This window comes from Copidosoma floridanum, unplaced genomic scaffold, assembly GCF_036245765.1.
Source record: "Copidosoma floridanum isolate Cflo_tuat_1 unplaced genomic scaffold, Cflo_Japanese_pri ptg000019l, whole genome shotgun sequence".
In the NCBI taxonomy this organism is placed as follows: domain Eukaryota; kingdom Metazoa; phylum Arthropoda; class Insecta; order Hymenoptera; family Encyrtidae; genus Copidosoma; species Copidosoma floridanum.
This window is the reverse complement of record NW_028321896.1, coordinates 20,753,727-20,770,864: the sequence shown is the minus strand read 5'-3', so window position 1 is coordinate 20,770,864 and position 17,138 is coordinate 20,753,727. Positions and strand designations below refer to the sequence as shown.

At 44.4% G+C, this 17,138-nt stretch overlaps 1 protein-coding gene across 1 annotated transcript; it reads right to left on the bottom strand.

The window, feature by feature from the left end:
* Positions 1-5,810: 5,810 nt before the first annotated feature.
* tyn (trynity) lies at positions 5,811-15,581 on the bottom strand. The gene is made up of 11 exons (XM_089592996.1): positions 15,506-15,581; positions 14,731-15,000; positions 10,229-10,495; positions 9,320-9,658; positions 7,836-7,937; positions 7,572-7,747; positions 7,210-7,483; positions 7,047-7,128; positions 6,760-6,904; positions 6,256-6,445; positions 5,811-6,034 (listed from the first exon to the last, which is right to left on the bottom strand). Exons 1-11 carry the CDS (start codon positions 15,579-15,581, stop codon positions 5,883-5,885), a joined length of 2,073 nt encoding a protein of 690 aa, XP_089449122.1. The 3' UTR covers positions 5,811-5,882.
* Between the last annotated feature and the right edge of the window lie 1,557 nt (positions 15,582-17,138).

The window sequence follows — 17,138 nt, the reverse complement described above, 5'->3', positions numbered from 1 at the left end:
TCTTCAAAAAATTATGAATCACGTGCTCAGAGCTTATGCATACGGCGTTTCTAACGTGAGTAGGTATATATTATACAGTGATTATCAAAACTGCATCTATTATCTTCGATTTGAAAAGGACTCCGAAACGTAATTAATTTCTACTTGATAAAAGTTTATGGCTTGTTTAAAAAAACGCACACACTTTTTGCTTGGAGACGATATTTTATTTTAAAAAATTTCAACGTTAATGGACAAAAGTCTGCGAGGTAATTTTGAAAAACGGTTTATCATTTCTCAATACCTTTTTTACCCAAGTTTTATCGGTTCGTGCCGTGTAGATTAACATTTAGAAGCGTTAAGCATCGCACAATATTAAAATAATTAAAATACAAGTCGCCGGCAGATGGCTCTTTAGGTGTTAATCTCCGCAGTACTTACTGCATAAGCTTTCCTCTATAAGTTTTTTTTTTGCTGGTGATAAAAGTACAGACTCAATCTTTCTCTTAATTAACGTAATAACATTCTTCTGTTTTTTTATAAGAACTCGATCCATACTGGTAGTTTTCCTACGAGTTTGAAAAGTCTTTGTTTGCGAACCGAGAGGTTTGCGGCTCGAGCCGAAGGCGAGGGACTTAACGAGGTTCGTAAAAGAGACTTTTTGAACGAGTTCCGGAAAACTGCTTTTTCCCCCGAGGAAGTACCAGCCTTCCAAAACCACCCGAGGGCGGAAAATGATATTTTTCCCCAGTAATTTTGTTACCGTTAACCCTATGTTTAAAATAATTTATGTTTACAAGTAACCTTTTGGAACGATCAGCACCAGCTGCCACCCCTTGGGGTCTCATTTCGCACTCTGATATACGTGATATATGATCAAGTTTGAATGTGACTGTCGATTCACCTGTGAGGGAAAGGGGGTTCCACATTTTGGTGTCCTGCATCGTGGGTAATATTATGACAGTCATCTCGAAAGCAATTTGATTTATTGAAGGCCGAAAGCTGACCCCTGCATGACCTCTCACGATATATTTATATACATATATAAGCATTTCTTTTACTTACATGCGACTCTCGCGTTCAACTTGTGAGAATTTTACCTTTACCCTCGCTCTGCTCATCGGGATGCAACATTCACACTATTTTGTGAATATAGGTATCTCGACCCCCTAATGTATATTGACACCTTGACATGTGCAAACTTTTTGTGGCTGCAGCAGGTGTGCAAAGTACTCTGTATTAGTGCGTCATATGCTATTCAGTAACAAGCATTCAAAAAGTCGAGCTTAATGAGTACGTGAAGCGACGAATTAGTGCGGGCAAAAAGCAGGTGATTCTCGAGTAAAATTATTTTTAATTCTAGGGATTAAACGTGACATTTTTTTGTGGATTTCGTTGTGTACGTGCACAATAATTACACGGCCACATACACATACATCAGGCATGTTTGCAAAAACGTGTGTACATCAGACGAGAGCGAATATATAGATTACTTTTACAAGACATGCACACGAGAAACTGATTGCACGTGTCATATACCTATCTACGGGCGCGCGTGTGTGCTCGTATACACACATATTTATATAACATGTAAGTATATAGTACCTTTTTTTTTTTTTTTATCTTATCGACGGGAGGGCACAGGCACATGGCCTCTTCGAAGAGCTGTTGCTGACGCTCTCCCGCACACACGTATATTATGTACAAAGCTGCACGAGTGAGTCGGATCTCCCCCGTATAATCGGCCCCTCGACGCCCGAGACGCAGCGCCGCCTTCGTACATGCCCTCTCGCCCTTGCTGTATATCTATAGGCACGTGCACATAGGCTATATCCCTCTCAGCGTGTCGATTCTCTCGGATTCTCGGAGAACGACATAAGAGGAGAGCTGTCCTTTTTTTTCCTCTCCCTCGGCTCTCGAGAAAAAGAGAGAGAGAGAGAGAGAGAGAGAGAGGAGCACACACTGCAAGAGCAAAGAGGAGAGAGGACTGCCCTCAGAGATTCAGGATGCTCCGGTGTTTTTCTTTCTTTTCTCACGACCGCGCACGTTTGCCTTCTTCTTTCTTGCGACTCTTGTAAACGCGGCGGTGTGCCTTCTTCCGAGCTCCTCGTTCTCAATTTTGCTCCTTTTTCTTTCCCCTTTTGCCAGGCCTCCCTCTCCACACACATATAGCACGACTATTATATTGCGGCTCCCTCGCGCGCCCTCGACTGTATACACTCGATGGTATACCTACTCCTCCGATCCGAGGCGTTTTTGCGAAAACTCTCGTTGCCACTCTCTGCTCTGCTAGCATAAGTTGGTATCCTATACTTTAACACCAGTGCTACATTTTAACCATAGAGCCATATGTAACGCAGGTGCGCGAGCGAGCAGCCGTGATAGCGTATAAGTACATGTCATAGTTCGTGGTTTATCGATTCTTGCCTCCTTGAGTTATAGGACATTTTACATAAAATCAATGTTCATGCCGGTGGCCGATTTCTCTCGACTCGAGCCTTTTACCGACCGAGTTTTCTGCTTTTGTTGCTCTCACGCTGTACTCTCTTGGCAACTTGTTTAAATTCATATTGCATGGCGTTTGCGAAATAATATATATATATCCATCGATGATGACCGGTTCATTGATGCATCGTTACTATTCAATTCTATTGGACAATTGTTGGTTACTTTTTGTTCCATCCGTATGTATTATTTTGTACACGAACACGTGACAACAACTTTATACAATCCAGAGGCAATGCGCTTGATCGAAATTCATTGTTCCGAGATCGTGCTGATGTTCCTTGTCTTCGAGACGTTCATTGAAATAACTGCTCGATGAATTGAAGGGTGATAAATTTGTAGATGATGCTCTCAACAGTGAAAAAAATAAATTTTTTTTTTTTTTTTTTTTCAAATGCCTTCATGATTTGGAATGTCTTTTCAAAATAAAATTAAAGAAACAAAAAAACAATACGTTAATTATAACACAAAACTAATAATATGTCTACGTGCAGGTTTGACCGTTAGGCTGCGTGTACATGCGGAGTACTGAACTTCCAGGACCAGCCCATATGCCCGTGTAAGTACGACAAAGAGAGTATAATGTGCTTGCTTCTCACTCGCGCTCACACGGGCTTCTGGCTGGTCCTGGAAGTTCAGGACTCTATGTATACGCAGCCTTAGGCTATGCTTGTAATGATAAGAGGAAAAATTTAATCAAAATTTCTTATGAGTTTCAAATTGATTATTTTCTGAATCTAGATCCTTGATTTTTACTATAGTTTTTTTCCCAGAATTTTTTCATGACATTTTCATTACAAAAATAATTATTGAAGATACAAAAAATTAAATACAAAGTTCGTGGTGGGTTGGGAGCTGTTCTGTAAATATGTAAAGAAAGTGAAGCAACTGTACAATCTTTATTGTCGCACTTAGTGCCAACTTTTCAAAAAAGGGGATCTACCGGATATCTATTTTAGACTCACGATGACTTATCAGTTGAATAAAATATCCCGAAAATAAAATGAATAAAAAACCATACTTGTAGTGTTCTCTCTAGCTTAAGGAAAGGCTGTTCATGAATTCGTGACGTGACGAAGGTTTTATCCAATAGAAAGTGGTTTGGGGTCCATGGATTAGGTTGTAGGAGATACAGATTTTTTTTTTTGTAAGTGCCTCAAATCGTACATCACAATTGAAAACGTTTCTAGGAAGATTTTTATTCGCAAATGCTTCGAGTTTTTATTACGTAAATAACGTTGTCATGAAGTTTGAGAATTAACAGGAAGATATAAATAACGGCAAACGTGATTTTGTTTCTTTTTATCATTCGTTTAATTATTAAAACAATCGTGCGTTTACATTAATGGGTTGTAATACACACACTTACATTTATCTAATAATATGTATACGATATTCATGATTTATAGAAAATTTCGCTGCATAATTTTATATGCAGTATATATACATTACGACAACGTTTTTCTTTGTTTTTTTTTTCTCTTCTCTCATCGATTCATAGTGGATGTTTTTAACTGTGTATATAAAATGATTTCGGTGAAAAATAATAATTTTTTGATTGTATACGCTACAATGGACGAAAACAGTATGTAGAGTTGAGGTGGAATATATACTTACGTAAGAACGCAAAATCACGTAAAAACGCGCGTGCTGGACGCATTTGAACAAACACCTGGGCACTTTTCCGTATTTACGAGTTCTGCATGCTTTTAATAAAGGGATCATACTTAATATTATTTATATGATTTTTTATTTTTAATATCATCATTATCATATGAGTACGTAAAAATCCAGTCCGCGCCCAACGAGGCTCGTGCGCCTTACGACAGACTATTTCACTTTCTTGATAAAGAAAAAATCGAATTACTTAAGTTAATTTTGTCGTCACTACATTTTTGGGACGTTTTAAAAGAGCGCGGTTGTTCAGTAAAGCATATATAGGTAATAAAAAGAAAAATTTTTCCAAACTGGAACCGTGGAACTGTGCAACTGACAATAGCGTATTATTGACGCGTTGCTTTCACATTTCTATAGAAAAGTAGTCATACTTGAAAATTATGGAAAAAATGTAACTTGGTCGATTTTGAAACAAACTAAAAAAAAACTTTACGAAGCCATTGCCTCGCGCCCGAGACTCGCGTTGCACGTGACACTCTTATTCCATGCCGCTTACAAAATACAAAAACTAACTGCTGAACCTTAATACGATACTTGTCGCGATGATGACAGTTATAAATGCACCTAACTTAATAATTGTCGCTCAACTAATGTCCTATACCTAAAATGATCCTTAAGTGCTACAGAAAAAAAAAAAACACGATGATACAATTTTTTTGTTGTTTTTTTTTTTTGTTGTTGTCATTTTTGCATTTTATTATTTTTTAAAATGATGGTGATGTCTTGAGACGTTAGTCAGGCGTGATTAATCATTAAAATATGTATAATGTATATATAGCTAGTCTTGATGCAGGTTACACGTGTACCGTCGATTATTATTCATTTGCTTGTTTATTTGACGCGAAAGCCAATCAAATACATCATGGGACTCGGGCAATGTGCGTTGCTTAACCTGTGTAGCACAAGATGTTTGAGCATATCAGGTGACGATATATTATAAGTAATCACCATAAAAAAAAAAAAAAAAATAGCCACCATAAGAGATGTAATGCGTCTGTTTTGGCTAACACTGCCCCGCCATCGTCCGTCGCCCATGGCTTTGATGCTAGCCTCCCCGTGTGTTTTTGCAACCCGATCAAAAGTAGCCACAAAAAATAGAGTAATGAAAAAGATTGTGTGTGCGAGAGAATGGGTCCTCGTAGAGTGGTGAGCGCGAGATCGAAGTGAGTATGTATATAGCGAGTATGCGTGCATAGGGACAAGAAAAATTGCCACTAATTGTTTTCTCTTTTTCTCTCCCTGCCCGTCTGTGTATTTATATATTATTACGTACGAGGCAGATCGAACGCTCGGGTCACGGCGCTGGGGCTGGTTGTCCGTGAATTTCTGTGAAAACCCTCGGAAGGCCACTGTGTCGATTATTTCCAATCTTTTTGCCGTAGGTGCGCGACCATCAAGGGCATCCTAAGCGTTTTCGCTGGAGACAACGCATACAACGAGCTATGGTCCGTCGCCCGAGCGCCCGACGCGTGTACAATACACACTTGTACCCTTTCCCTCGAAACACTCCATGCTCATCCTTAATATAGTACGTGTCATTTTTTCCATTTTTCCCTGTGTCGTACCCTCCTTTTTTTTTTTCACCCCCAAAAATGTTTTTTACTCGCATCAGAAAGAGATCAACTCGCCCCCCTCCCCCCGCAGTCTGATTAGTTTTTTGTCATTTTTGTTTCTTCGGTGTTGATTGTCGTCCCCCGGCGAGCTTGGAGCTGTGCAGCTGCTCAGTGCATCATTTTCCGGGGGTTCAGCCATTTCTTCATGTAGTAACAGAAGATTGTAGAGACGTAGATGAGGATCAGAAGGGCGCATGTCACTCCCAGGGCGAGAACCGACGTCTTTGTGGGACACGGCTCGACGATGGTCACGGTTTTGTCTGCACATACGTACAATGAAAATCAGTTGGTTTTTGCTTGTCCAATTTTCGATTTAATTAATAATTAATGGTCGTGTTGCACGTATTACTAAAATTTTTAATTTTATTAGAAATTTTTTCTCACTATTAAAAAAATTTTTAAAATGTGTTTTCAATTTTCTTCATAAACCGTTTTGCTGTATGTCTCACACGGGGTCAAGAGTACACACGTGCATACGTACCGGCTTCGTTGAAGTCCATGCTCGCGTCGTTCTTCAAAAACTGGGACTGCTTTTCATCGCCAAAGTCGAGAACGAGGATTTCTTGGGACAAGGTCATGTCTTCGGCTTTCTCCTCGGTCGAATTTTCCAAGCTTCTTCTGCGCCTCTTGCCCCACGATTCCGAAGAATCGCGGCCGTACTCGCACACCGCCTGCCAATCAGTATACAATTGCGTCCGTATTGATTTTTCAAGTAGGCACATGCCGCGACGTTTGCTTCGCAAAACAAGGAAATCAGAAAGTTCGGTTTGTTTTTCCTTAGTGGATCACCAACGATAATTTTTGTCATATCGCAGATTGGTTATTTAAATTGGAAAAAAAAAACCTTTTTTTTTTATCACGGTTGAATCGACGAGTCAACAAGCCGTAAATGAATACAATCAACATGAGGGCTAAATTAAACGAGCGCCGATGTAATTTTTCAATTGTACGACTACTCGCAACGATCCCATTGAGAGATAATTACCGGCTCGCAAGGTCCAAGGCAGTACTTGACGTTGCACTGGAAGATGACACCGTACGACTCGGTGAACCTAAAGGCCTCGTACGACGACTGCAGCGCATTGCCGTCCGGTGTGAAGCTCGGGAATATCGACGAATCTACGGGACATCTGCAAAAAAAAAAAATCGTACACCCAATCATATACTTTTCGCGCAATGTCAAATCGCAAAGTAATCATTTTAGGCGTCTGCCAATCAAGGCTCATTTCGAGTATTATAATCCATCCCGGCGATGCGGGATATTATACTCACCCCTCGTCGTCGATGATCTGGAAGGTACTCTTGGCGTCCTTAGCCATGGCCACGCAGCTGCGAGCAAAGATTCCGTAGGGAGCTGAAAAAGAAAAGGCGATTAATAAAGCGTACACGAGACGCGCATCCGGAGCGAAAAAAAAAAAAAAAAAAAAAAACTCACTGTCTTCGGGTATTTCGATTCTGAAGGTGAGCTTGTCGCCGATTCTGACGGTCTCGACCTCCTGGGCGCGGTTGTCGAGGATGCGGATCTTGGGCGGTGGAGCTTCCGGAGCGCTGGTGATGCTGATCATGTCCGGATCGCGGATCGGCATCATGCCGAAGGTTATATTCTTCGAGGACATGTCGTACGTGCACTTGACCTTGTAGATCTTGTCGGCCTTGGTCATGACAACCGAGTGATGCTGCAGTACCACGGTGTTGCTGTACGTGCCCGTCTGATGAACACCATAATTTTGTCATACCGATCTTGCGGGTGTATTGTATACATACACGGCATTGTATGGATGAAAAAAATATACTCACCACACTCTGGGTGTTGCAGTCCTGGCCGGTCATAGTGAGATCGAGGCGGAAGAACTTGCTGTTGCTGACGTCGATGTTGCAGGTCTCCGAGCGCCCGAGGGCGTAGATCCTGCCGTTGAAGGGCTTGTTCGTCTGTACTTGCACGGCGATGCGCGTGTCCTTGCAATCGACGATCACTGCACCACAAAATCATTGCCTCGTAAATTATTCGCAACCACCAACGTGGTTACATTATTATAATTATGCGGGATAACTCGTTCTTACCATCATAACAAGTGCCAGTTTTGTCGCAATTGATGTCGAATCGCTGATCGTTCGGGGTGACCGTGTGATTGATCGTTGGTTGAACGTCGGCGAGTTTGCTCTCTGCAAGGGGTGCCGAAACAAAACAAAAACATCGAGTTTTTACTTGTCCTTGCTTACATAAATAAAACATTGTTCGATTTAAATAATATATGTGTACATCATTTCCCTCGAGACTCGCTAAGGGAACAAAAAAAAATTCCGCCACGTGTATCTGCCGATCACCGTTGAAAAGCTCATCGTGATTAAGATGGCACGGGAAACACGCAAGTCGAAAAATCACAATTACGTCATCGCTCGTGGCGCCGATGATAAAAAAAGAGCGAAAGAGAGAGGCGTGTTATTATCATAAAGGTGTATATATATGCGTAGTCGCCGTGCGTATGCAGTTTCGGTGAAGCGGCTGATAAGCGATGACGATCAGCTGAGCAGGAAAACGAAAAAAAAAAAAAAAGAAAGTCAACAGAGCGCGCGTGTCTCGATAAAATAATATGGCATCCAGACGCACGGAAAACAAAAATAGTATGGAAAGAAGAGCCCGCTTCGACCGGGATTTCCACGCGTACACATACGGTTGCGCAAGTGTGTTTTCGATCGTCTCGAGTCATACATCATATAGGTGGGCGCGTCTCATATATGTATACCAATGACAGAAAAAAAAAACACGGGGATAGAGATGTTTGAGGCTCAATTCAACTGTTGATTCAGCACCTGAAAGTTGTTCAGTCCTTCTTACCCCATATCTATCTAATAAATTTTTCATTTCTCAAAATCTGACTCGTATATGTCTACACTGTATATATATATATATAAGCGTGTGACGTCGAAGTTTTAGTTTTTTGTGAAATGCATTACCGCAATGTTGAAAAACGTTAAACAATGTTTCGTAAACGCCGATCTCCAGTTCCCATTGAACTGAACAATTGTTTTCCTTCAACGATTGACATGAGAATGATTCAAGGGGGTGAAACAGTATACAGTAACATATTTTACACACTTGCATGACGTGCGAAATCAGTGAGAGCCAAGGTTTTTCACTCGAAAGTTGGTGATCGAACCAAATTCTTATGGACACATGTAAAAAAGATCAACACATTCGGAATCACTCGGAATGTACGGCGAAATTGTCCATGAACTGGAGATGGAAAATCGATCTATCGTCATGCAAAAAGCAGCCTCTCGGAGGTGAGTGAAAACGTTTCCCTTGTCCCTCTTCACCTCTCCGTCAATACGTATGGACCAGGTCTCGAGTAGCGGAAAAATTCACCCGCTCTAAAAGCAACGCTGCCCCTCGAACGGACGGTGAATTTACACCAACGGAAATGAGGCCCCATATACAATACACCACGTTGGCATATAACCAATAAACACGTAAACACGCGGAAGAGGATAAAAGCCGAGTAAGTGTACTTATACACGAGTATAAAAAAAATCATCAAACTGACTCTCGCAGTAGTTCTCGTAGTAGGTGCCGACGCGCTCGCCGTTGTCGATGAGGGGCCGCTCGGCGGTGAGGTAAGTCGAGGGTCCCTCGGGCAGGGTCCAGTGGTCGAGGTGGAACAGATGGCAATTGTACGCCTGGCCGATGGGCGGTCCGCGGTAGAGGAACGACCGGCAGAGGAACTCGGTCTCGATCTCGCAGGCGATCCTACAAGCTGGATCCGTCTGTACCTGCAGCTCCTTGTCCACGTAGTAGTTGAGTCCCGCGTACTGGGCCACCTTGTCCTCGGCCACTCCGATCCTCGGCACTTGGAAGTGACGCTGTCCCGTGCACGCCTCCTTGCCTGTTTTTTTTTTTTTTTTTTTTTTCATCATCAAACACACGTACAGTTAATGTTTTATATACGTTGGCTTTGTTGCGAATCGTATAAAGTAACGTTAGGTCCGTAATACGTCACACGGAGGGGCCCCTTTGTTTTTCGAGAATTTTTATTTCCACGGGAAGTAATATACGGTATTGGGTGCTGTATAGTATGCGAGTACCGGATTCCTCGGCCACAGGGCAGAGTTTGTAAAAAAAAAAAAAAAAAAAAAATAGGTGCTGTTTGTCTCTCTTTACGGCGCGACTTTCCTCGAAAACAAAACCCCTCGTTTTTACGGTTCTCGTAAAGCGTTATTGCCCCCCTCTCCTCCGGCTGCCGCTGACGCTCTTTGATATTTTGGGTGAAAAAAAACCCCGTTAGCTTTGGATGGTATATGTTCTATTGTAGGGAGGGGGGGGGGCGTGAAAAACGAAAGTATAAAACAATAAAGAGCCAACGACCCAGGAAAACATGCAAAACAGCAGCGGGTGTTTCGTCCCGAATGAATTTTATGTTGTTTTTTTCGGTATGGAATATGGTTCGCTTACTTACCTGTGAGACAGAGATTTTCAAAGTAATCGACGCCCTGCGCGTCGACGAATTGGACGAACTGGCCGGTCGAGCGCCTGTCGGAGTCGCTCAGATGGCACTGCAAAGTCACGTAATTGTACTCGACGGATTTGCAGATGAACCGGTGCTCGTTGAGGCACGCGGCCAAACAGGCCTCCTTCGTCGAGGTGTAGATAAGCGCGACATCGAGGCCACGGATCATCTTGTTCGGCACCCGCTCGAACGCCCAGGGCCGCTTGCACAGCTTGTCTGTGAAAGTCGTACGAAATTTTTGTTACCTTTATCTTTCCTTTTTTTTTTTTTTTTTTTTTTTTTTTTTTCAATTTCATACATAGTACAGTCGAATATAATATATTACTATTCTGCACAAAATTGTGACGATACGACCCATTAAGTAACATGATTTACGTTCTTCCCAAAACCAATGTGATAATAATAATTTTTACGTGCCCCGTAACATTGTACATAATATCTTCCAGTCAACCGAGCTACGACTGTTACGGGCCATTTTCATTCCCTTACGATCCCCGCGTTTATACGCAAAATTTCTCTGAGAACACAATGCAGTTCCACTTACCTTAAATAATGGATTAACGTTTAGGCAAAAAAATAATTTTCCACTGGTATAAGAGATCCTTTGAAACGCGGGTTCCCAATTGACCCAAAGATTCCATACCTTTCGTAAAATTTACGAAAAAAAGCAAATTACCTACTTCCTGCCAAAGGTACTACTGCAACCACTTAGCAGTAAATCGTTTCCTACAACAGCTCATGTATATACTTACTACGCGCTTAAAATGCTACGCGCGCGTGCGGATGTCGCTAAACTTGTGCGCATCAGCACAACACCGATCACGCATCCATTTCCGTACGAAATCAAAGTGCCATAAGTACCTCCTATGTACTATTTATTATAGTCCTCTCGAGAGCGCATAAGTACATATATATACATACGGACCAAGTATGCACACGAGAGACGCGGTTTGAGCCGAAGCAGGTGCAGCGCGTGGTATTGGCCTCGAGAGGCCAACCCGATCGGTATGCATGCACTTGGTACCATATATACATATATGTATACCTAAGTAACGCGCAGGCGCTTCTACACATACACACATATTTATTTTTTTAGTAGTACCGCAGCAGCAGTTGGCTGTGCAATAAAATAGGGCTCGACGCGAATGAAAGTGCATACACAGTACGTATAATATATACATATATTTACGAGGCGTTAATTATAACTCGATTTCTCGGAACGTATCGATACGCGCACGCGTACAGGAATAGGTCATCGTTCAACGGATATAGCCAACAACGAGTTGATACTTCTCGGAAGCTATACAGCATGTATGTAGCCTCCACCCCTGGGAGGCCCGCAACTGCGCGCGCGACCGCGATCGAACGCCTGCATGATTCAGGAACGCCTTCATGGTGCTATATGCAACACACACGCGTGCTCTGGTGTATATATATATACAGCCCCTCCCCATTGTATATATATACGCGCGGTGCGGTAGCTGCGCGGCCCAGACTTCTCGGCGCCTCTCGCACTCTCTGCTCCCAAAACCTTTTTTTTTTTTTTTTTTCCTCATCCTCTCCCTCCTCGGCCCCGACCCCTCCATGTATATTCTATGCCATGGCTTTTCTTTTGTAACGTCGCGGCGCGATGATTATTCAAAATCACTATATTATACACAAGCAGCTAAATGATTAATTTTTTTCTCCCGATAGCGATACAAAGCAACGATTAGCCTGCCAGTGGAGGTTTCTCCAATGCCCCGCGTCATCCAGGGCCATGTACGGGTTAATGAGACGCATGACGACGGTGGGACATTTTTACAATATCTCCCGGAATGGAAATACCAGAGATTCCTCCACTGAGGAGAACAAACGATCGCCCGGAAGCGGCGAGCACCTCTCCGAGAGGTATAATATTATTTTAACCAAGTTGTACATCAGCTGCGTAAATTCCAGCTCTGCTCGGAAGTGGCGGCGGACGCGCGCACATACGCACGGAGGGAAGAAAAACCTTTTTGGCCGGAGAAAGAAAAAAAAAAAAAAAAAAAAAAAAAAAAAAAAATCATAGAGGACGAGGAGAAAAGGTATAGGGAAGGGGAGCGCGGTATACATAATTGGTTTGGCTTTCACCTTGGGACGCCGCACAACTCGGGCGCGGCGCTAGGACGGATAATCCCCGACGGGCCGTAAGAGGATCTCCGGAAAAATTTGCTCGGGGCTTATTTTATTAGGGTGAGCGCACGCCCACCTACGGGACGTGCCATTCGGGGAAACAGTTAGATCCAAAGTGGAGGGGGGCTTTACGGCCGGGGCATTAAATCCCGGGGATCGCGATAATCCTTTTATATAGGGACTCGAGAGAGCACGCGCTACGTGTACAACCAACCGATGATGCGCGGCCCGACATCTCTCTTCCAAATTATCGCTCCGGCGCACCCTGTAAACATACCACGCGTATACCTACGGCATTGTCCTCCTGGGGATCCCGTCATCGCCCTTTTGTTCTATATAAACTATACATACCCGTGCATCGGCTTGTTTATTTTCTGCCATATGTATATATACATATTTATGTATACGAACGGTTATCGATCGACGCGCGTCCGTGAAAATCGAAACGGAAATTCCACAGGGTATAATCCAGACGAGGGGTGTATATTTATATTTTTGAGGAAAAGTATATGCGTGCAGTGTATAAGGGTATATCAAGAGTTTATTCTGTCGTTTGCGGGCCGGGTGTACTTCAAAGCAGCCTGGCTCCTCGGCGCCTTTTCACCTCTCGAGCCACGAGAACAAAGGCGGGAGCTATGGTCTTTTGAAGGAAAAAGAAGAAGAAAAAGAAAAAGAGCTGCTAATAATAATAATAATCCAGGGCTGCGTCCACGAAATCACGCGTTTGCTTGTAGGTGTACCCCCGAATCGATAGTCCGAATCTCGGCACCACGCGATTACGACGCCCCGTTCGTATACCGAGAACAAGGAACACTCGAAGCCCCGAAAGATCCATTCACGTAAACATATATATACATACATATATACCTATATGTACATGTGTACAATGGCGTTGGATCGTTCCGAGAATCTCCCCGGAAAAGGAGCTGCAGCGCTGCGAGGGTGTATACATATATATCGGATATCGTAGAAAAATAGAGGAGGAGAGGCGGAGGAGTGAAAAATCCAAGAAGGTTTTTGGTGGCGGGGCTCGTGTGTGTGTACGGTGGGGCGCGCAGGTTGTACAGATGCCGAGGGACCACCCCCCGTGCAGCTCCGAGATTCTCCACTATAACTCACGTACCTATTCCACTATGCATCGCGGGAAAGAGGAAACCTCTATTGGGTCGTTATTGTTGTTATTATATATACATATACCTGTGCACGCATCGGAGCACCACTGCGATCGTCCGTACCTATATATATTATATGTAATGTTCGTCTACACGTGCCTCTCGGTTAGGTAGGTAGAGCGTAAACGTCGACTCGACTTGTTAAAGGAGCATTAGGGTCCTTTCCCCTTTGCTGCTGCACTCCATCTTTTCGACACCTCGGTGGGACAGCAGCGGCACACAGGGCACTAGTTTTCTATGTATATGCATACATACAGGCTCGCCTATTCCGTGTATCCTGTTTTTTTTTTTTTTTTTTTTTTTTTTTTTTCGTCCACCTTGCTACCAGAGAGAGAGAGAGTTGGAAGGGGACCCGACCTGTTGTTCAGTTTACGCACAGCACTCCCACAGATGTATCCACCAGCTATTTGTGCAGTGGCGCTCCCCCATCCCCTCTTGCGCTCCTTTGGACCGGCTGCCATTTATATTCGCAGGTAGTACAACCTTTGGCTTTACGGGGCCCCATTGTTCGCGCTCCCTTCGGGGACTCACGGGCCCACCTCAGGGTTCACGAGGGACAGAGAGGGAGCGAGCGAGAAAACGTGCCGCTTCCACTGGCTGCGTGCCTCCCTCCCTCCGTTACTTTCATACTCTTTTCGGGCCGTAAATTTCTTTTTTTTTCGGCGCTTGCCTGCCGTTGAGCTACACGCGTGTATATACATATATATCCATCCGGGGTGTTGGCCGATGGCGGGCTTTGAGCGATTGATCCCTCGTGAAATTTGAATTTGTTGGTATACTCGGGCCCATGGGCTTTTGACTTTGGCAGCCGCGCCGCGCCGTCTACGCGCTTCGACCGCACTCTTGGGTTTTCCGACGCGGGATCCATCAAAGTTTCAAAAGTCACGCGTTTGCCTTTCCCTATGTACACACACACACACACACACCAAATGGGATAAGCATTTGACGAGTTGTCGTGGAAAAAAGAAAAAAACAACCCATCGAGTTGGGCTCGAATCGGTTCCGTGCTCACAACACTTAAAACTGATAACCCTGTTCGACTGTACCGTATACTGATTGGTATGAAAAAAAAAAAATGCGTCATCGTCAACCTATATAGGCTCGGTTCCCTGAGAGTATACTCACCCGAGCGTATCTGCAGCTTGGTCATGTAGTACATGTTGACGACCCTCTGTGGCTGGGAGGACGGATTGGTGGCGGCAGTCTCGTTCTGGAGTTGGCAGAGGGTGTCCTGCATCGGAGCCAAGGGATTAAGGACGAACGAGAAGGCCACTGCCTGGCACTCGGGGTCCTCGCGGCACCATTCCTGGCACTTGTACAGCGATTGATTGCGCACGCTGTAGTACGTCGTCCCGCGGTAGTCCAAGTCCGTCAGCTTCTCGAACGCTGGCCGGGCTGAAAACGTCGTGGGTGGGTCTCATACACCATTGTATATGTATATATATACTCTATACCGTGTGATGAATACTTTGGCCTTTGAAGGGCCACCTCGTTTCGCGTCTATTCCAACGTCAGTTATACGTTGTGTACTTCGGCACATTATCACCACTCGATATCGCGTATCGAAAACTTATTCGGCAGATAATGTAATATGCGTTCACTCGGACTAGCTAGACGTAAAATCTCTACTCGTGTGTATATATATATAATATATCTTAGGCCGAAAACAATCGAAGGCAGCCCTCGCATCTCCATACAATGGGCCGTGAGTAGAATATGTGTTACTCTGTAGCGGTGCATGGTTTTGCAATCGACAGCCGACGTAAGAAAATATCGTGTAGTAGCGCGCGTTGTCCATATGTTATACATACATTTTTTCGTGTATCCCGTAATGTTCGATTGTCCCGAGATACCGATCTCGGTACGTGAGTGAAAAAAAACGTTGGTTCGGGTTACTCACCGGCCACGGCACCAGCTACCAAGACAGCCAGGACTAGGCATCCCGAGGCAACGGGGCTGATTCTCCTCAAGTCCATCTGAAACAGAGAAAAAAAAGAACCATCGCTCAGTAATTGTGATCGGCTTGTCCCCAAAGATATAAGTGCGCAAGTATTACAAGGTGCTTCAACCCCCCCAAAGACACCACAAGCAGAACTGCTTGGAGCATCGAAAGTACATACACGTGTGGATCGGAAAACAATTGTCTCGTTAGCTCCGCTTCAGATATATTACGGAGAGCCCACTTCCTGCCAATGGCCATTATAGGTACCTTTTTCTTTCCTTTGGCCCCGAGCACCTCGATTCCGATTAAGTAAGGAGAAAATCAGTGCACCTGGCACCGACAGCTCCTTCCCTGCAGTCCCGTATACCCATCGATTTCCCTTCTGTACATGTACATGTGTATATAATATATATATATGCGCGGGTAAAGTATATAGCTCCCAACAGGTGGCCCGTCACTCTCCTTTATCTCTTGGATCGCAGGTATATGTACTTCCGGTCGGGAATAGTTTCATCGGCGCCGATGATCCCACAACCTACCCCCTATTCGTATCGCTGTAATCTGGTATATATCCGATACGCACGTCAGGATTGAGTCGTAGCGCTCGTTTTTCCGGAATCATACCCGCCGATTCGTTCGTATATATTAATGGGGTGCGCGCGCGTGAAATTTAAATTAAATGGAAATTGCGATTCTCGCGTCTGTGCATCCGAGCGAGCGGAATGGCGGAGGGGGGGGGGAGAAAAAATCAATTTCCTCAGGATATTCACGCTCGTTTGTTGTTTTCTCTTCGTTTTTCCCCGCCGCATCCGCTCCCCGAGTATGTGTGCTCGCGGGCTCGTTAAATCAAAGCCGAGTGAGCGCGCGATGCGGCGGCGAAGAAAAAAAACACGAAGATTCTCCGCGGGTGCGGGGAAAAAACAAAAAAAAGGTGGGTAAAAAATAGGGATTACTCGGTGAAAGGGAGATAGGATTACCATCCTGGGGTGAATCGTGCGAATACCAGTGCGATTTTTTTTTTTTTTTTTTTTCGACCCGAGCGCCGCACGCGCCTTCGCCACGCAGCAACTCGTATAGGAAACGAGGGCGACGAGCGTCAGCCCCGTATATAACACGCGGGCGATATCATCGGGGATCGATCGCCAACCGATTACCGCCATTCGTTCCGATGCCGGTACATTGGAGTCGAGGCTTGAAAATCGAGAGCCACCGAGGCCGCGTTTTTGCCGCTCCTGGGACTTCCTGGTACTACGGACGGTCCCCCCCGTCTACTTTGGCTTTGTGTCCGCTCGCTAGTTTTCAGGAGCTATAGCTTAGCAGCCGGCAAGAAAAGCCAGAGGAACGAGGAGGAAGAAAAAAAGGCACCGAGGAGGAGCGAGGATAGCAATTAGCGCGAAATTACACGGAGGCAGCAGCTATATACATGTACATTGGAGTCGAGGCTCCCCTTGTATATATTATATACACTGCACCGAGCGAGAGAGTAGAGGCTCTTCCTCATTTTCCTCGCTCGTACCTCCAGCCTTTTTCTCTCTCTTCCTCCTCTCGACTCTTTTTTCCCCTCTTATCATCATTATTATTTGCTCGTCCA

What these genes read in the sequence shown, in the direction of transcription:
- tyn (XM_089592996.1), bottom strand. Translation starts at nt 15,581, where the DNA reads ATGGACTTGAGGAGAATCAGCCCCGTTGCCTCGGGATGCCTAGTCCTG. An exon ending in GGTAGCTGGTGCCGTGGCCG is followed by an intron (nt 15,001 to 15,505) that starts GTGAGTAACCCG and finishes CGACGTTTTCAG; the next exon opens with CCCGGCCAGCGTTCGAGAAG. An exon ending in CTACGAGAACTACTGCGAGA is followed by an intron (nt 7,938 to 9,319) that starts GTCAGTTTGATG and finishes CACCCCTTGCAG; the next exon opens with AGAGCAAACTCGCCGACGTT.